At 39.4% G+C, this 20,379-nt stretch overlaps 1 protein-coding gene across 4 annotated transcripts in view; it reads right to left on the reverse strand.

The window, feature by feature from the left end:
- Positions 1-5,758: 5,758 nt before the first annotated feature.
- Positions 5,759-20,379, reverse strand: part of AHI1 (Abelson helper integration site 1) — a 94,860-nt gene continuing 80,239 nt past the window's right edge. For 3 of the 4 annotated variants that reach the window (XM_052680573.1, XM_052680542.1, XM_052680552.1), the window contains exons 24-25: positions 19,124-19,203; positions 5,759-14,416 (exon numbers count right to left, since the gene is read on the reverse strand). In XM_052680573.1, coding sequence (XP_052536533.1) covers positions 14,194-14,416; positions 19,124-19,203 — 303 coding nt within the window. In that variant the 3' untranslated portion in view covers positions 5,759-14,193. The remainder of the gene's footprint in view (positions 14,417-19,123; positions 19,204-20,379) is intronic. The other variant, XM_052680563.1, reaches the window with a different exon arrangement.

Here is a 20,379-nt window from a genome sequence, read left to right on the forward strand (position 1 = left end):
CTAATTAACCCTTTTTTCGCCTGGAGTGGACCTAAGAAAAAAACATTACCACCCTCCATCCTCCCCCCAGAAAAACCCACCCAACAAAACTCAATGCACTACCCAAGTTTAAAGTTAAGTGAGTAACAAAATGAAGTCCAAAACAATGGCACAAACTAAAAGGTTGCTACAAGGCTGAGAAAAAAAAAAAAAAAAAAGACTGCCAGAGTACTGGGAAAACTTTGCATCTTAGGATCTTTGAGGCTGTTCCAAGCACTAGCATGTTGTTTCTCACACCTGAATGAGAACGTGAAGATAAACACAGAAATCACTCACTGCTGAAGCACAGCCAATGCTTGAGCATAAAGGAAAAGTTGTTAAACAAGGAATAGTAGAACTAAACAATAAACTTGGATAAGTACTGTAGACAGGAAGTTGGGAAATATAAACAACTGAACATAGAGATAAGAATTTGAGGATAGATAAGAATTCCCAAAGACCTAGCTTGGCTGAGATGTCAACATTAAACATTCCTTTGGATCTTCAAGGAGAAGTGGCCAAGAAGCCTTACAATCCTTAACTTTCTTTCTGGAAGAAGCCAGGTGAAATCGAATTACCTCTGCAAAAGGCAGAGGCATTCCCCATGATGCAGTTTCTTGCGCTCCTTCTCTGTCTGGTTGTTCAGGTCCTAAACTATGGGCTTCCAATGCTCCCCTGGGGAGATTATTCCCCAATCCCAGTGTTAGAATTCTTCCATTTACATGCAGGCTAAGTTTTGCTTCTCATTTTCATCTCATTCTTGCTATTTATACCTCCCCCAATAAGGAGAAAATGCTGATCATTATTATTTACAAGTCTCAAATATTTATCTAATTTTCATCTCACTAGCTAGATGGCTGTCAGGAAGCCGAGGTGTGTTTACTTCTCTGCACATTTCCTCGCAGGTCACCCCAAGTGACAGCTGAGCTCTGCTCTGGATCCCCCAGCTGCCCACCACAGCTTCAAGAATGGCACCACGAAAAAAAAGCTGAGCAAGGCCATTAAAAGAGGGCCTAATAGGAAAGTGACCCCTGAGCTTATTTTTACCTTCATCCTTTGGTGTGACCATGTTCGGAGGTGAGACAGGTACATACAGAAAAAATAACTGAGATGCTTGCTGCCTGGTTCTGTTTTTCTGACCGTCTTTCATGATTTCTGTACCTCAGTTTTCAGGGTGGAGAGAGAGCTCTATGGCTGGTCTTCAGTTGTGACAAACCCTCAATTCTGACTTGTCAAAGCCTCTGTAGTCATAAATAAGGTGGTTTTGGTAAACACAGGACACATAGGACACACAGGACACAGCAGGCTGTAGGAGGGATAATGCTGAAGAATGCTGGCACCATGAGTTCAGATTCAGTGCTGGTGCTGCTGGGTGCTCCCAGATTCACTCCAGCTCAAAACACCTCACCAGCCTGGAGCTCAGGATACCTCAGCTGCCACCACAGGCCTGGCCCTCCACAAAATGGCCTGCTACATGCTACAGCTGTGATAGCAAGCGGAGTGATGGCTCAGACCCATGAGAGAGAAGGAGGTCTGCCGCCAGTGCCAAGACACTCCAGCAGCAAGCTTTACACATTATATTGGTGGAAAAAAAAATAGAAAATGCAGTTGTAAAGAATCTCAAGATGTCATGTTAATTCCACTGCTGTTAGGCAGCACCAAGCCTATGAACCATTCCTGCAGCAGATTTGCCCAGCCTCCTCTTGCGTGTCTTCAGCAGTGGAGATGTTGCATTTCAAGCTCATTCCTTCCATTTTGATTGGCAAACCTCATAGAGAATAGTCTTCTTTTCCTCTTTGCAGCACTGTCAACAGTATTAATAAATGAAACCAAATGAGATTTAGAAATATTGTTCTTTAAGTCTTCAGATGAAAGCTCATACAGCTTAGTAACACAGAATGTATTCCCTGCAGACCACACAAGGCTACTAGTGCCATTGCTCAGGACTTTCAGGATTTGACTGGATTCACTCTGCTACACTAAAATTCCAAAGCAAGTGGAATTTGAGCTTGCAAAATGACTTCCTCCCACTCATAAATCATATCACTTTGCATATGTTTGAGTGGTCAAACATCTATTTAGTCCTTGGAATGATTTGTTCTTTCATTAATGGAGACTAGATGAAAGCTGCAGATAACAGCTCGTAGCGATTGAACATGAAGCAGAACTCCTTTATTGTACAGGATCTGCAACCTGAGCACCATGGCAATAATCTAATGATGCCAAAACTTGGATGCCCTTCAAATGCATGGGAACAATAGGTGCTGTCAGCATGACCTACATGAAGTACCAACAGCTGAGCAGCCAGAGCCCGAGGTTTCCCTATGGATGAAGGGTGAGCACAGCACCGGGAGCACACAGCAAAGGCTGTGCATGCAGAATGCTGGATGAGGAACAGCATTGTCCAGATCCAGTGCATCTGAGTGCCTCATTCTTATTTAGGCCTCCCAGAACCTCTCTGCCATCAGCACCGCTGCTAAAATGCATGCAGAGGTCAATCAGGTCCATACAGAGCAGCTATGCCAAGCAGCTCCCATGGCTTCAGTGCAACCTGCCCAGAAATAAAATAGTGTAAACATTTATACTGTCAGAAATTCTGCATTTTAAAGTTTATAGTAAATCAGCTTGTATAAGGGACGGAGGGTGGAAGTTAAACCCTGAAGCTGCTCCTCTTTAGAGCAGACAATGGAGGAACCTTCCAGGGCCAAGTTTGGTTCTCACCACAGACAATAAAATAAATTGAGTGCATTCAGCTGTACATCAGTTTCTGTAGAACAAAATGTGCAGCTTCCATCACTTGCCACCAAATCCAAAGTTATTTTAATGGTCGGTCGGATTATACAATGTAAATGCTATAAAATCCCTATGTACTTGGTATAGTATGAAACTAAAATACAGTTGGAGTGAATACATTTTGCTGGAAGGCAAAAAGTGATTTCTCAGCCTAATACTTGAGTAAATTTGGCATTTTCAGGGTGTTTGTGGGAACTGGAAAGGGTGGAGAAAATAACCCAACCAAAACACAGAGAAGTTAATTTCCTGACTACTATTTCTCTCCTTTCTGCCAAACGGTTACATTCACTGGCTACAATATTTCCTGAATAGAAATAGTGTTAATTTTGAGACTTGGAGAAAGGTTCCTCCATTGAGAAAAAAAATGTGAGATCATTACAAATCACTCACTGACTGAAATCACAAAAGAAGAAAAACAGACTTGAAAAAAGGCCCTGTTTACAATGATGAAATATTTCCAACTGGACTGTGGTATTTATTCTGGTTTAAACATATTGCTCAGTGAGTTGATGAACTGAAGGTGCACAGGCCAGGACCCACTGGGAGTCCCTCCTTCCCTACCATAGTAGTAGGCCACATATTTTTCAACAGCCTAAGTGGTTACAGCCTCTGCTAGTCCAGTTTCAACATAAAGGTACTTCCAACCCTCAATGAGGGTGTGCTCACTAGTGAGATGAGCACCAGAACTGCAGCAGGACCCTTGGATCTTTTGACACTGCATTTTTATTTCAAATATTGTAAAAAAAAGCACCGTTTCCCCTATTACTTCTTAATGTGTTTTGCCATCAAATTAGCACACTGTTCAAAGTGCTAGGTGCATTCCTGTTTGTGGGGTACAACAACTTGAGTACTTTCTCTGACAGCTTATCCAGTATTTATCTTCTCTGTTTTGATGGTAATTATCACTTACGAATGCAAGAAACCTAAGGGGAAAAGACTTCTCTTTCCTTGCCATGGAATACACTTCAAGGCTTTTTCTGGCTAGACTTCCACCCCAGATTTTTGCTCCAGCAGGGCTTGCTCTACAGCCTGTTTGAGAGCTGCCAGGGGAAAGCGTGTTGTCTTAAAGTCACCAATACAACTGAATAATCCTCCCTTCCAAAGAAAGACCTTCTTCAGAGCTTTTTCATCACACATCTGCTATTGCCAGTCCCCCAAAATAAGATTAATACAAATGTCTATCCAAGCTGTAAGACTGAAAACTGCAAGTTTACAAAAGTATGTTAAAAACACCCTCCAAGCTTAGTCTCACCATAAATACAGAATATTTGCCAACTACTTACTGAGTCATACCAGTGCACGATAGCCAAACTTTTGAGATGATGTTAGACAAGGGCTTGAGGACTGTATATTGTCAAGGCATTCTTATACAGATTAGCTCCCGGGCTGTCTCCAGGAGAAATATTAGTATCTCCAGCTAAAGATAGGGAAATAGAGGTGGAGGTTCAATCTACCCAAGGCCATACCATAAATCACTGGAACAGTGCGATTAAAACTGAATAGCCATGGGCTCAGGAGTTCTGGAGAAAGATTCAGGGTCAGGATTTTTGCTCCAGTTAGAGATTTACAACAGGGAAGATAATGATTAAAACACTTTCACTGTCATTTTTTTTTTTTTTCTAAGAGCAGTCAAGCCCCCCAGCACTGATCTGGTAGGTCTTACCAATGCTATATTAAAGGTAAAAAAAAGGCAACTAATAATACATGTAACACAAAGAATGAAAGCAAATATATGACCATCTAATTTAGATGGTCCCGGAAATACTTGTTTTTGCTCTGTCGCACTGCTGTCAAACAAAACTAATCTTGCCCACCAAAGACAGAGAAAAAATAATAGCTGTGTTACGCAAACAAAAACAAAAACACATAGATTATACAAAACAGAGGGCTGCTAAGCTGCTGCTTTCTATAAAAACCTACACAAGATTAAGGATCGCTGTCATGTTGTCATTGCTGTTCCCTGGGACCTCTTCAGTTTGTCTACAGGATTCAGTATGCAGTCTCTAAAACTAAAGCAAAGTATTCCTGGTGACACAACATCAGATGTTCAGCAACATCAGGGACACATTTTATCCCTACTAATATCAACACTCAGATAACTTTCTTTGAAAAAAAAAAAAAAAGATAGTGTATTATTGATTCACTTTGTGTTTGAGCCTACTGTCCCTAACGTATTTTCTTTTCCAATAAAACCAAGATTTATTTTATATATTTGCCTTTTGTTTCCTTCTTCTTGTATTTTATACTGAGTGCTATTTTAGTAATTTCATCATTTGTTTTATTTTCCAGAATCATTTTTAATTATGGTCATGTCCTGCAAAGAGCATTCAAACTCTTGGTGTCACACTCAAATTTTACAAATCCTACAACTTCACCCAACTCATTAATGGAAATAGTGAATAGAAGTGACAGAGAACTGACCTCAGGGACCTCCCTTGCCATATCTCCTCGCTATGATAACTAAAATTGGGTAAGTCTTTTTTGAATGCAGCTTTTCTTTTTTAATTAGTTATGCATCAACTCCTCACGATAGTTTCATCCAGACCGTATTTCTCTTCATTTATTAAAAACAACATATGAGCCAGCAACAAAAATCTTACCAACATCAACATTTGTTACACCTACGGTGCAGCCTTATTCACTTAGAACAGTTGCACTACCAGAAAGGAAATTCATTAGAGCATTCAACATCAGTGTTTTTTAAACAAAGGTTTTACCTAAAAAAATGTCATCAAGGAAGCAGAGAAATTTTCTGGGACAAACTGTCAATACTGTCAACACTTCCTGCGACACTTTAATTATTGGGGTTTTTTTTTTGAAATTATCTTAAAAATCACTGCTGGTACTTTTGTTAAATACCATAAAGCATAAATTAGGAGAATAAGGTCATTGATTTTTAGATAACTGTTAAAGATTAAAGTTAATCAATCATACTTCAGTTTAAAACATTATGAAAAAAAGCCATGAAAACAGATGCAAATTACATCCAACAAAATGGAAACAAAAAGCCACTTCGACATACTCTGTGAAATTATTTCCTTGGTGTTTGGAGAGCACTGTGATTCCACAGCTTTACACTGAATTTGGTGAAGTGCATTTCCTCCCAGAGCAGATGCTTCAGCACGTTAGGGCAGAAGCAGCAAAAACCAGTTCCATTCAAATCTTTCCAGTCAAAGAAAGTTATAATGATAGAAGCAAACCACCAGCCAACCAACCTAAACAAAAACCCCGTGCTTCAAAAAGGCCGGTACAAAACAAGGCAGCTCTATCAATATTTGCACACATTTGTCCAGGAGTGAATAAGTTCTTTGAGCTGTACGAAGAAGTGAGTCACTGGGGATGGATGGCAGGGTGTCCGCCAGAGAGAGGCGTGGGCTTTGGTGCCCAGGCGCCTGGCATGCTGCCACCCATCCCATTTCTCCATTTCATAGCTGGAATGCTAGAGCAGAGGCAGGAGGCCAGCAGGGGGTGGTGAAGGGTTCTGAGGGAGGGTGGGAGCAGCATCGTTAAGTCCTGGGTCCTCAGTGTGCCTGATCTGTGCTTCTGCACCAAGCAGCAAAGTGACAGCGTGCTGCTCGCGTGCTCCTCTGCTGGCTGTGCACAGGATCAAACGGCAAGTGTATGGGCTTGGCATGGCACAAGCAAACCCCTTGCTTCTTTCTGCCTGAACTTGTGAAATCCAATCTGACCCTGCAAAATATTCTCATGCAAGAAACTTCCAGGCACAAGGGAACTCTGCAAGAGAGGCTAACTACTGCCCAGCTGAAGTTTCAGGTACAGATACGCATGTCTTCAAATTTGGAAGCTGTGTCTTGCACTGTAGAGTCCCAAGAAAAGCTCTAAGCTTGCCTGATTCCAGGTCCACAATAAGATGGCAGTTTTCCAGAAAAAAGGATACCAAGAGTTCAAACAAATTAGGAACAGGTTTCTTCAGTGATACAGAGATAAGTTTCCAATACATATTACCACACATTCAAAAAAGGAAAACAATAATAATTAAAAAAAAAGTGATACCCCAACACATTCATGGATGTTACAGTGCTACTCCTAGCGTGGGAACCTGGCAAAGTTAGGATGACTCAGTGAAGCAACCTCAGCCTACAAAGACTGAATCTTGGCTTTGTCTGAGCCATGTGTCAACCTCAGCGTGCTACAGCACTTGATCTTTCCTCTCCATGTAAAACTTATTCCTAGAATAAGCAACTGGAGCTAAATGTTAGGCTAATCTTTTCGTGGCAGAATAAGTCTATGTGCACTTGTTGCTTAGGCAGAAAGGAATTTCAGTTTTATGAAATTCTCCTCCAATCCTCTCAGTTTTTCATAGCCAAGGAGGAACCTTCATTGGTGGTGATATGACTATCAGTTACTGGCCCTATATTGGCTCATGTCTGTTTTACTGGCATGAAAAAATGAATACTAAGTATTATCCAGAAAAAGAAGTAATAAAAGCCAAAGCTCTCCTGGTGAGCCAAGGTGAATCAGGCTTTTACTACATGATAATCTGAATTAATCTGAGGTGTTGAGCGGTGGATCTCAGTAACGGGGAGAACAGGAGGCAGGCAATGGTACTTTCAGATAGTGTTCACATGGGTTTCTGCCCCTCAACAATTTGTTCAACAATCAGAACCTGGGCATTAACAGATTTCTTCTTCCCACCTTGTGAATTCAGGCTATTCACAGACTGAATTTCAGGCAGCCAAGTCTATACCTCTTGGCATATGAACCTGATGTCAAAAAACTGCCTTCGGGGATTCTCAGCAAATGCTGGTTGCTCAAGTTTCCAAATGTGACCTGAAACCCTAAGCTATTTTGTTGCCAAAGAGTATAAGGAGCTAAATTCCAGCAATGCTGAATTCCAAGAACTGTCATCGAAGGCTTTTTCTATCTTTAAAAAAAACACAGAAAACACAAAAAACAACAACCTCGCCTGATAGAATGGAAAGAAAAAGCAGCTGCAGCCACCATTTCACTCAAGTATGTGGCAAGGAGCCTGTCAGAGCTTCCAGCCTCCTCACTTGTGCTGGTTTAAGGACTCAGCTCACACCTGGAAAGCAGTGAGCCTGAGCCCATGCCAGCTCAGAGCAGCCCTACCTCAGAGTTGTAGGAGCATTCCACCTGCATTAACAGAAAAGATGCTTTTAGACACCCTCAGAAGCAACTTGGGCCCAGTCAGGACCAGCCATGCTGCTGCTTAGCAGGGATGGGGAGGGAGTCTGGCCGGTGTCCTGGGCCACAATGCAGAGTGCGCTGAGTGCCCCTTCTGCCCTTTTCATGATGTCATCTTCTCTTTATGACATTATACCAAACTACAATGGGGATTAACCACCCCCTGTAAGCTTATTATAGGCTTATGTGGGCTGTTGGAGCTTGGCTTTAGATGGCATTTCTTTTAATGAGTCTGGGGCTGATGTCACTCCTATAGCCAAGACTGTACACTTCCGTTAAGCACTAAAACTAACGCAGAACATAAAATTAACTTGCTTCACAAAGTGTCCTTGCAAAGGTGTCAAAAATCCCCATGACATACACAGAAAAAAAAATGTTTGATGACGCAATGGCAAAAGAAACCACTTTTGTAGTGGAACTAAAGGAACATTTCCAGTCTGTGATAAACAACCACTGCCAAATGAGATGCACTAATTGCATTTACCATGCTCCTCTCACCTGCAGATGTGGATAGACTCAGAAAGGCTTAATTTGTGCACTTTAAAACAAGAAGTGAAAGCACAGAAGCAAAACCACCTATTCTTCTTAAGAAAATTTGGGAAGGCGGGAAGAAGGATTTTCTTCTATTGATACAGTCGTACAGTGCATGGAGAACCTACTTTAATCATCTCCCTCAGAACAAAACAATGAGACATAAAAAAATGGTTTGTGAGAAATTTGTACCAATTCATTCCGCAGCTCATAGAATTTCGTTGGAATCTCTTCACTGTTATTAAGTAAAATCGAATGTTTTTAGCATGGGCAAAAAACCAAAGATAAGGAGCAATCAAAGGAAAATTAAACCATTGCTGAGTGTTTCAGCTCCAGTTCAGAATTTCATGGGGCCTGCACTGACTCAGCGTACGAAAAAAGGGCTCCTTCTCTGAGCATGCCCACCGAACATCATTAACTGCCCTTCTGACTCCCGGCAGAGTAGGATCTAAGCCAATATATTCTGCAAGGATTTCCTTTTCAGCTCATACGCTGCTCTGCCTCTGCCACAGACACTGCCTGATGTTAGCAAATGCGGCTCTGGGAAAGATTTCTAGATTCAGAGAAATAAGGGCAATGTTGGGCTGATGCTTTTTTTTTTTTCTTTTTCCTTTCCAGTTATACCTGCATTTTATGTGACTTCAGGGTTTTCAAACAGCTATATCATAACAGTCTGTCGCAAGTGTATTGAGTGTTTCAGTTTGCCAGACCTGTCATAATAAATTAATTACAGGATGTTGCAGAAGTGGCTGAGTTCCAGCAGCATCTTGCAGTTTAATATAGCCCTATTTCCCCATTTCGATGTATTTGTGGTTAGATAAATCCTCAGAAAATTTACAGCTGCTACACACTAGTTTATTATGCTCCCTGCCTGTGCAGGAGATATAAGTGCAAAAAGAATGTGATGTCTTCTCAGTGCATAGATTTTACTGATATTGCTTTACCGGTGTGGAAACATTTTTCTTCTAAATGTGGCATCTGCAGTTTCTTCCGAGTATTTGCATTTGAGCATTATACAGGACTCATCAGCTTGTTTGCCACAACCAAACTGTGCAAATTAATTTGGCCTGAAAAAATCCTCACAAAAAACAACAACAACAACAAAAAAAAAAACAACACAAAACAGGTAGCTGAAATTGTAGGTGAGAACTCCGTAGCAGAGCTATCATTTTCATTTATGAGAGCCAGCTAAAATTATTTTTGCAATCTTTTAAGTCAGCGTACATTGCTGTACAAACTACAGCCATGATGTGGCTCCTAGAAGCCTGGCCAGCTCTGCTGGAGCTTTGAGTACAGCGGTGCATTGACTCTGAGCAGCTTACAGGACTGGGACTCTCAATACACGTGTAACCACTGGAGAACAGAGCGCCCTGAAGGGAAAGGCAGCAGCCAGCCAGAATGTAACAGGCACAGCATTTGCCAGAAACACTGTGTGTGAGGCATATTTCTGTATAACAGTTCATTTGTATGACACACGATGCTCCAACTAGTAGATAAATGTCGTGTGTGATGTTCTCATCACTGCTCTGCTTTACAGTGGATAAAGAGGCCAGAGGACAATAAACCGAAGTAGAGGCACACATGGCAGCAGACAACAGCTAGAAAAGTGCCCTCTAAAGATCTGTGCCAGCAGCAGAATTAGGGAACTAAAGTGCCAGCCACCCCCAACAGCATAGGCCAGATATGTGGAGCTTTCTGGATTCCAGCTCAAAGTTATGGCTGAGTCATGGATTTCTGAGAAGCCACAGGAGAATATTCATCACAGGCTCCAAGATTTCAACCAAGCTCCTGTAAATAGCACAACATTTAAATGTATCAAAAGATGAAGTGGTTAAATATCTTAATTTCTGAAGTCCAAAAAACACCCAAGCTCTGCTCTAACACGCCTGCCCTCTATCTTCTGTTCCTTCTTCTTAAGTTCCAATTTCTAATTGCCACATTCTTGCAAGTCTCACAGTAGTCTTCTTCTTAAGCTGCTTATTTCCCTCTCTCAGACCTCTGCTTGTTTCTATTCCTTACATGCAACAGTTCTTCTCCTAATGCACGTATTTATACTTCAAGCAATGTAAGTCCTTGAACTGATGCAATATGTTTTTACAAGTGCAGGTGTACATCCACATATTAGTTTGTCCAAAACATTCTATGTAGCCATAGGATAGAACACTTAGGAAAGAAACCTCAGCACAAGCCTGTACACGAATCTTTTCAGCCCTCCTTTACTGTTCAAAAACACTCCTATCCCCTCCCAAATTCACATCCATTAAATAGGCTGTACTGCACACATACTAATTTCATATGTGCTAGAAAAGGATCATTAGACCCCCCCCATCACTCTTTGTGTTTACCAAACAAGTGTTTTTGCTTTAGTCTGTTCCCGCCTTAAATGAAGTATTTCCTATTCACCTTAGTAATTAGAGCAGAAGGATGTAGTGAATGAAGTGCCTCATTATCAAGTTTGCATCCACAGACTCTGCAGAACGGCGACCATGCCGGCTATTTTTCATAGCTGTCTGCTTTTGCTTGTAATGGGCCATTGTTAACCCTAAGTGATCCTGACATTCAATTCTCCATCAGACAATTGGGTCCAGCCGGCAGATTTAGTTCACTAGTCAACAGAGACTTTCGGTTGTCATGTTCCTCTGTGTTCTCATTAGCCCTTGTTTGACTGTGATCCATCCCCTATTGCCTTCTGAATTAAGTGATGCTACAAATACACTTATTGTGTTCTACGCTGTCTGTTCCTCAAACTATTTTAAGGAAAAAACTAAATGCAATCTGAAGGCTATTGGGAAACACAGGAAAGAAGTGCCATCCCTTCGTTCCTATTTTGTTAATTTATGCGTTCATTGTTCACAATATCTCTGCCAAATTATAAAAATGTAATAGCAGCTCTATGTTGCAACCACACACACACATAAAATCAAAAAACACCAGAACAATGAAAGACCTACTGTGCTGTTATCGCCAGGCAGTTATAAATATCCACTATTTACCCTTTTTTAAACAAGGTTTTATCTGTGTTGTGCTAGCAATGAACCAGTATCACCCTGTAAAAACTCCTCCAACAGATGTTTTTAATTCTGGTATTTCATATCAGGGCTTAGTGAGCAACTCTGCAGGGCACTCATGTATTAGAGTACTGACTATAGTTCCTGAACTTACACAAACAAGGAAAAATTTCAGTAGGTATTCTGAACTTGCCGTGAATTCTTTTAAGTACTTGGACAACTGTCAGCAAATGTATACAATGTTCATGTTGAAGTGACATAAAAAAATACGTAGGTTGCATTAACATTGAAATAACATGCATTATAGAAAGTTTAATTTCAAACCATTTAAAAAACACTATCCTCTTCCAAACTGTTCAAAAGTATTACTCTCTTGCAACTTTAGAATACCAATGACAATATCTGAAGAATGAAGAAACTCCTAAAATTGAAAACAAAAAGTAAAAACTGTCTTTTCTATAATGCCCTGTCAATAATTTGTTGAGAAGCGATCTGTCTGCAAGTTCTAACCTAAATACTGAAGGAACACTTGGAGTTGGTTTTTAATTTTTAATTGCAGATCCTTACTTTTCTTCATTTTCTGTCAAACGAATGCAAAAAGCTCTAAAACAGCAGTAATCTGCTATAAAGCAATAGAAGAGTCCAGCCAAGCACGTGGTAGGGAGGAAAAAATTACAGAAACAAAAGATATTGCAATTACAAGAAAACATTATGAAAAGTTTATTTCCAACTCCACACATTTTCATGCTTGGCTCTTATCTGATTTCTTCTGCTTAATTGTTATTTGGAACCATGCCTTGGAAGACACTGCTGCTGCCTCTCCTCTCAATTTGGAAAGTGTGGCAAAGCAGCTCTATTCAGCTTCAGAGCAGTGAACATAATTGGAGCCCTAGTTCGCAAGCATGAAAGGAGGTGCTGTGCCTTTGATTAGAACTACCATCTCTCCGTGGTGTTTATCTGAAGTGTTATTTCTGTCTTCAGCATCCACAATGCCAAATTAATGTTTTACAATGCCTTCCAATGAGCTCCCAGATCTTGGCTACTGCTCAGCTCTTCCTGACGCGGAGCCTGATGTCACATGCTCTACCCTTATTTTAAGTATGAACCAGGATATTTTAGAGCAACCTAAGATGTTGAGATTTTTCTCTATTATAAATTCTTTAAATCCCTTTAAATTCAAATATATTGCAAAAAAAGCAGCAATGTAAGAAGCCAGGGACCTTGCCAAAAGCAGCAGTCCCAGGACTAAGATAATTTTATACAACTGACCACTGGAAAAGAGACATTCCTAATGTTCTAGTACACATACATGCCCCATTTAGATGAGAACTTGCTACACACATGAACTTAGACATGTAGCTAGGATTGTAAGCAAATTACTGTTACCAATGGGACTAAAAAAAAAATATCTTCTGCTCCTTTTCACTGAAAAGAAACAAGTTCACAGATTCTTCTGGCTATAAAATATGTGCAGGGAAGATATTAAAATATATAGAAACTAGTGCTCTGCATCTGGGGGCATTTCACACATCACTGCCCAACACTGTTTTTCTCACTTCTTTTTTTAATGGAATCAAGTGCCTCGTCTACTAAATAAGGGCTTTCTAATTTTATGTTATTTATTGCTTCAGAGAGGGAGGAGGAAGAATTTCCTAGCAGAGCAAAAATAAAATGGACATCATCAGCCAGAAAAAAATATCAACACTAACTGATAGAAAGTGTTTCATTTAATATAAAACATAAATTATTTAGAATTGCAGATAATTAGTGAAATTATTTGTGAAAGTGTACAACATAATACTCAAGAAAAAAAAAACCCAAAAAATGATTAATGACATACAACTGAAAAAGTAAAGCAAACAACACAATTTCAAATAAAATATTTCATTCAGACAGAAGAATGTATATTTGGCAAGACTTCTGCCAAAGCAGCCAGGAACTCTGACAAAACTGCAATGCACCTTTTACTATGTGCACAAAACCTCATTTGAAAATATAAGTGCCTAGAATCTGCAACACTTACTTGTATTGGTAAGCATGGGTAGTTCCATGAAGTCAGAGCAGTTGCATAGTTAGATACTAAACCATTCGCTTAAGTGCTGCAAAATGTGGTCCCAGTGAATATTTCCCCTCAGGAGAACACAATTCTTAAAAGCTTCTTTTTTCAGGTACAATGTCACATCAGCATTCCTTTGAAATTTCACCATTCTGAAACCTGCTCAATTTTACAACAAAACCATAAAATGCTTATTCAAGAACTTCAGTTGCGGTCAGGCTTGTTCTGTTCTAGATCACACTTAGGACTCTATTCTCTGCTTGCAGTAGACTGATCTGCAGTCCACAGAAATGTCTGGTCAGCCTGACTTAGAATACAATCACATGGTTAACACTACATTTGCCAGTGGAGTTCTCATGAAATATGAAAGTCCATTTCAGATTTTACCAGTACAGTGAGGAGCTGAGCATTCAAGTTCTGTTAATTTCAAGGAACCCTGAGCAAAATTGTTCTGAACAGGCTTACACCACTGGGAACTCACAACCAGCACCATTTTGTGCATTTGATTAATTTCTTTGTTGTTGTTGATTTCTTGTCAATCCTAGAAGTGAAGCTGCAGTTGCAGCATTCAAATGTAAGAGTATACTGCACGTCACACCAGTATCTGGAATTAAATGATGACTACACATCATAGCATTCAGGCTCAAAAGCAGTATTTGTCTTTCCACTTGTGATTAAGTTTGAGCCTCTCACCGCCCTTTTCTTCCTCTTCAATTCCACCCCATGGGCTGTAGGTTCATTTTCAACACCATTAGCTGATGATACAGGAGAATCGAGACCCATTAAGTAGGGCTGATTTTCTATCTCGTTCTTCTGTATCCTTTTCTTCTTTTTCTTTACGCTTCTAGAGAAAAGTGGATATAAAAAGAGTAAAAGAAACAAAGTTAGCTCAAATTTAGAGCTTTTTCCACACACAGCTGATGTGTTAGAGCAATTGTCTGCCTGTTCCCCTTGAGTACAATGCTGAAACAGCTACAAAAACTACTGTTGCACTGCAGAACAAAGACAGAAAAAAACACGAGGACAAAATATGTGACCACTTTACTACGATGCTTTTCACCATGTCACAGCACTGCCTTGAAAAGAACTGACCCTGATCTTAAAAATCAGCAAGTCTTGATAGACAGTCAACAGATGTAACAAAAAATACCAATTACAGTCTCCATTATCACAGAAGTCATTGCAATAGTCTTTTTATTTTTTCCTTTTTCTAAGTTTATGCATCAAAATTATTACAATTAAAGATAATTCATGGTTTACTATTGAACATTTTAAGGGAGACAGTCAGGTAAAGTGCAAAAGATTAGCTTTCCTATTTTAACTTTCCTGAACTAAGATACATTCATAAGATTAGTCAGTTACATGTCTATTCCTACTTGTTAGACTTCAGAAAATGACAAAGGTATCAGTCAAATTCATTCATTTTTCCCAGTTAGCTGCCTGAACAAGGGAATAAGACTGGTCTTGCAGATGATGCCAGGCAAAAGTTGTAACTTTAACTGTGTAATAGTTTAACTGTAATCTACAAAGGGCAGCTACTGTCTTCATCCAAAATCTGTACAGCACATTGCACAAACTAACACTGGTTTGTGTTCAGTTGGATGCTGTTGAAGCATGTAATTAAGCAGAAGAATCAAGACTACAGAATGCAACGGATGTTTCTAATTTCCCCAAAAACTCTGCTGCAAGGCCATTATACTTGGTGATATTGTACTAATGTAATACTTTTTATACTTCAAAACATTCATGTGTTGGCCTTGCTAATGGAATTATTATTATCTACCTATAAGGTTGATACATATTTTTAAAACTAAACTGTATGTTCACAAACATGTAAATTGCTGCAGCTCTAATACTATTCAGTATGTTAAGTAAGATTCAGGATGTTATGACCCTCTGCATTAGGATTCCTAGGACAAATTGAGAAGTATTGCTGCCTGAGAAAATCAGGATTCAAAATCATAATTAATCGTTAAACAAAATTTTCTACCAAATTGAGTGTTCAGCTGGATCTGATGTATAATCATTCTAAGATTATGGAGAGAGCACTACTTTGTGTAGCACAAGAGAATTGTAAAATGAGAATATATATAATGAGATAAAAGTCTGCACAGAGAAATGGCATATTTAAATGATGAAGCTATCCTGCAGATTTTCAGCATAAAACTAATCTAATTCTGAGAAGTAGTTTTCATCTTTTTACTATTTGAACAATCACATCAGGTGTGATAATGTAACAAATGCTTGAGATACTCCAATAAAAACCCTATTTCACTTGGTATCTATTATATGGAGCTTTCTGCTTCCTCTAGAGACTGCAGAAGACTGCAGAAGTTAGCCAAGGTTAACTGCTTGGCTAAGATAAAAAAAACACCTGTCACCTTGGAGAAAGTTTGTTTTCATATTGCAAAACTACCTTCCATTTGGAAATTCTGAAAGGTATGTTACCATTCAGTTCATTCTACAGCAGGTATTGTGGCCATACCATTTTAATAGGAAAAATGGCAAACCTCACCTGAAGGTTCAAATAAAGGTATAGTGAGTTGTGGAGGTGCTAAATTTCATTTCTCCATAGAGAAATTGTGTACCTAGTTATCACATCTCAACTGATTCCAGGGGTCCATCCTGAGACTGGTGCTCTTCAACATTTTATCAATGACCTTGACAGTGGGATTGAGTACAGCCTCAGCAAGTTTGCACACAGCACCAAGCTGAGTGGTAAAGTTGACAAAAAAGAAAGAAGGGATGGTCCCCAAAGGGACTTGGACAAGCTTGAGAAGCGGACTCACATGAACCTAGTGAGGTGTACAAGGCCAAGCACAAGATGATGCACTTGGATTGAGGAAATTCTGGGTGTATATGCAGACTGAGAGAAGAGCTCATTGAGAGCAGATCTACTAACAAGGACTTTGGGGTTCTGGTGGATGGAAAGCTGGACATGAGCCAGCAGTGTGCACTTTCAGCCTGGAAGGCAAACTGTAAACTGGGTTGCATCAAAAAATGAGTGGCCAGCAGGACAAGGGAGAGGTGACTGTCCTCTTCTATTCTGCCCCTGTGAGGCCCCACATGTAGTATCATGTTCAGGCTTGGAGCCCCCAGCATGAGATGTAGAGCTGTTGGAGATGGAACAGAGGAGGGCCACAAAGATGATAAGAGGGCTGCAGGATCTCTCCTATGAGCTGGGGTTGCTCACTACAGAAAAGAGAAGGCTGTGGGGAGACATTCCAGGACTTACAGGGTGCTCATAAACAGGACGGAGACTCACTTGTACACAGTCTGATAGGGACAGGAGAAGGGGGAATGGTTTTAAACTAAAAGAGGAAAGATTTAAGTTAGATGCTAGAAGGAAATTCTTAACTCAGAGGGTGTTGAGGCACCAAAACAGGTGGCTGAGTGAAGTTCCATCCCTGGAAGCATTCAACACCATGCTGGATGGAGCCCAGGGCAGCCTGATTTAGTGGCCATAAAAGTCACTCTACGATTCTATTGTTTAGCTACTACTTAATTCCTATTATATAATCACATGTGACAGTGATATTAAGTATATTATTCAGAAAATATGAAGAGAATGAAAACTTTCATATGGATCAAATATTTAAGTAGAGATTAGACTGGATCTCAAGTCATGTTGAAATAGCTTTTAGATGCTACAGTAACAAACTTTACCAGTTAACATTTATATTTACCATCTTAACATCATTTCCTTTACCATCTTAACATTTGCATATATGTCATTTTCTAGGGTACCTCAAATCACAACAAATGCAGTGTACAGGAAAAACTACAGCTCTGTTCTAATCCCTCTTCATCATGGTTTTAGGTACAAAGAAGTGAGACATTTAAAGAAAAATATGCAGCCACGTTTCAGAGATGTTTTGATATCTAGTGTGTACAGTATAAATAATGTATAAGCAGAAACATGAAACAGTTTTTCAAAGTGACTTAAGGTGCAAGAAGATCCTTGTCTCTTTCAGCTCTTAAAATAAGGCAAGAACTTACTTCTGAAAGAAAAACTTGGTATGTTACATTCTAGTTCACGGAAAAACTCGCAAAGTATGTACTTTCAAAGCAGCAATAACATAATGAAGTCTAGAATCTCTGGTCACAGGGAAGGAAAATACAACACTGTGTTACTTACTGCACTGTAGTTCTTCCTCTTCATGTTAACTTTCCCCTGATAAAGGATAACATCAAATACTATCTCATGGCATTTGTCACTGCCTCACTAACAATCAAGCATAAATGGCTTAGTACCCTGAGAACTTGCAAATAAGGCTTGCAATACTGCAAAATCAGACAGCAGTGACATGAAACATGACTTCATCTCCACGATTGCTTCAGTGCCTGAAAGTTCAGAAGGGTGTACATTCCAGTGACACAGGCATGCATGTGTCTTGTCTCTGTGCTCTGAAATGCAACTGAAGAGTTTGGTGGTTCTGTGTCTCCAAGATGACATTGCTGTGTGATCTATTCTCAGGGTTGACTTAGTTTTCATAAAAATTAATATTTAACATTTGACATGACTCAAAATTCATGAATTTTATTAAATCATTGTGATTTCACATTTTAAATCTGTGTCGCCCCAGTCTTCAATAGTTGCTTGAGAAAAAGCACTCAAAAGAATTGTTTGCTCTAGTTCCATTAATGCAGTTCAGTTTTATCAAATTTCTGATACCGATTTCTGACTGTGTCAACTGTCACAGTAACTGCACATTTAAGGCATTTCCTTCCTTAAGTCCTATGAGAATAGTTATGGTCAAAATTCAACTGTGAATTCTATAATTTTACAATGCATTTCTCATCAGAGATGGGTATTAAACTTTCTGCTCACAATTTATTTTCAAATCTAGCTACCGGTGGAGACATAAAAAACAATTTAGGAATTAAAAGTTAAAATTAGAGAGAAATATCCATCTATACTGTATATGCAAGTATCCTTTGTGGTGAACAAAATGGTGAGTGAGCCAATTTGGAAAATAATCAGTGAAGTAACTTCGCTTAGATGCAGATATCTGCAATGGCAAACCCAACAAGTACAAGTACATTTAGGTGTATTTTTCCAAGTATAAAGGCTTGCAATAGCTAAAAACATTGTGGAAGCTCTTGTTCAAAACATTGACATCTTACCTTCTTACAGCTTTCACACAAGAAATGCACAAAATTTTTAGGAAATGCAAGCAACATAATCTAAGTATTAGATTATGTCTTCTCAGAATGTGACCCTTTCCATTTTGTATTAATTTTCAGAATGCGCAAAAAGAATCTTCCGTTTGTATAAATAAAGCCTAACACACAGGTAAGGAATGCCACAGGACAAGGCTCTATCCTTTAGTTACGATTACCACATACATAACAGTATATAGTTTTCTGCACATGTATATATATAAACTGTTATTTCCTTCACATTTTAGGCATGAAGCACTCTTTTTGAATGAGTACCCTAGAGCCATTTTCTTGTTTTGCTAGCTAAGACAAAATAACCCTGCAGACATTTGTCACTGTTTCCTAGCAGATGTAACACTACAAATTATTTAAAATATTTCTTGCTTACTGTGTTGCAGGTGAGTCTCTATCTGTGTCATGCTCTGAGATGCACTTCAGGTCTCCTGACTTACTGATGACTGGTGACATCTGTAAAATTAAAAAAAAACAAAAAAACAAAACAAAAAAAAAGCAGGAAGGTAAAAAGAAGAAAGACAACAGGGACAACACATGTGCATTGAAAACCCACCAGCTTCCTGAATAAGGAGAGAATATACCTCATTTGAAAAAGAATGTCTATCAGCCATAAAATGTTAACTCCTATGTGGTTACAAACAAGGAAACAGTAGCCTGCTTAAAAAAAAGCGAAAGCTACTTGCAAATAAAAGACAGTTTACAAGTATATAAAACCCCAAAATTTAGAATCTGCTTTTAAGTTTACAATATATACAAGTCCGTAAAGAATTACAGTTATTTCTGCTACTGCATGGATAAAGATAGAATGCTATAAAGCCATCTCATTGTATGTTTTTAACAACACACCCGCCTTTTTAAAAACAAAACAAACCTTTAGGTAACTTCAGTTTACTAGAAAAGTCTAAGTAAACACTCCCATTACTAATGCAAGGTAGTTAGTGGCTCTCTATGCTACTCACTTACTGCAAGAATTCTCAAAAGGACACGGTGACTGCTCTTCCTGAGTTTAACATTTTCACAGAAAGATCATTTTCTCTGCCACCTTCTACACAAACTGTTCACAAATAGCTGGTAACTACCCATGTACTTTCACTTTCATGGAGGACACAACCCAATCCAACTGAGAGGCCTGATGTTCTCACTCAAAATTTGTTCTCTTGGAATATCGCCTGCACTACGCATCCAGCCATGACCTCCAGGCACACTGTAGGTTTAGATCTAATATCACAAATTCATTGATGAAAGACTGCTGTGGATGTGGACCTGTACTTTAGGCTGACGGGATTGCCACGTTCTGTAAGCATCCGTTTGGTACAGCATACATGAGAGAAAACCAGGAGTAACAACCAGGCAGGCCCTGAGAGAGTAGTTACGAAGATCTTGGAAACTGGACAGGAAGTTTATTTCAGAATAGTATAGCGCCTAAGGCATAGAAGAGAGGGTGAGATTAGATCTGGTACTTTCCAAAAAGCAGGATCTTTCACAGAGTAAAGAGAATGGTCTTGAAACTAACTTGGCCCACCATTACAGTTTTTTAGCTCAGCTTCAGATTCATAGCCTGCCTAAAGCAAAACCTAGTACATTGTTTCCGAATTTCTCAAATAGCTATGGTGTTAAAAAAAATCTGCC

Source organism: Tympanuchus pallidicinctus, unplaced genomic scaffold (assembly GCF_026119805.1).
Source record: "Tympanuchus pallidicinctus isolate F22 unplaced genomic scaffold, pur_lepc_1.0 scaffold1, whole genome shotgun sequence".
Lineage (NCBI taxonomy): Eukaryota > Metazoa > Chordata > Aves > Galliformes > Phasianidae > Tympanuchus > Tympanuchus pallidicinctus.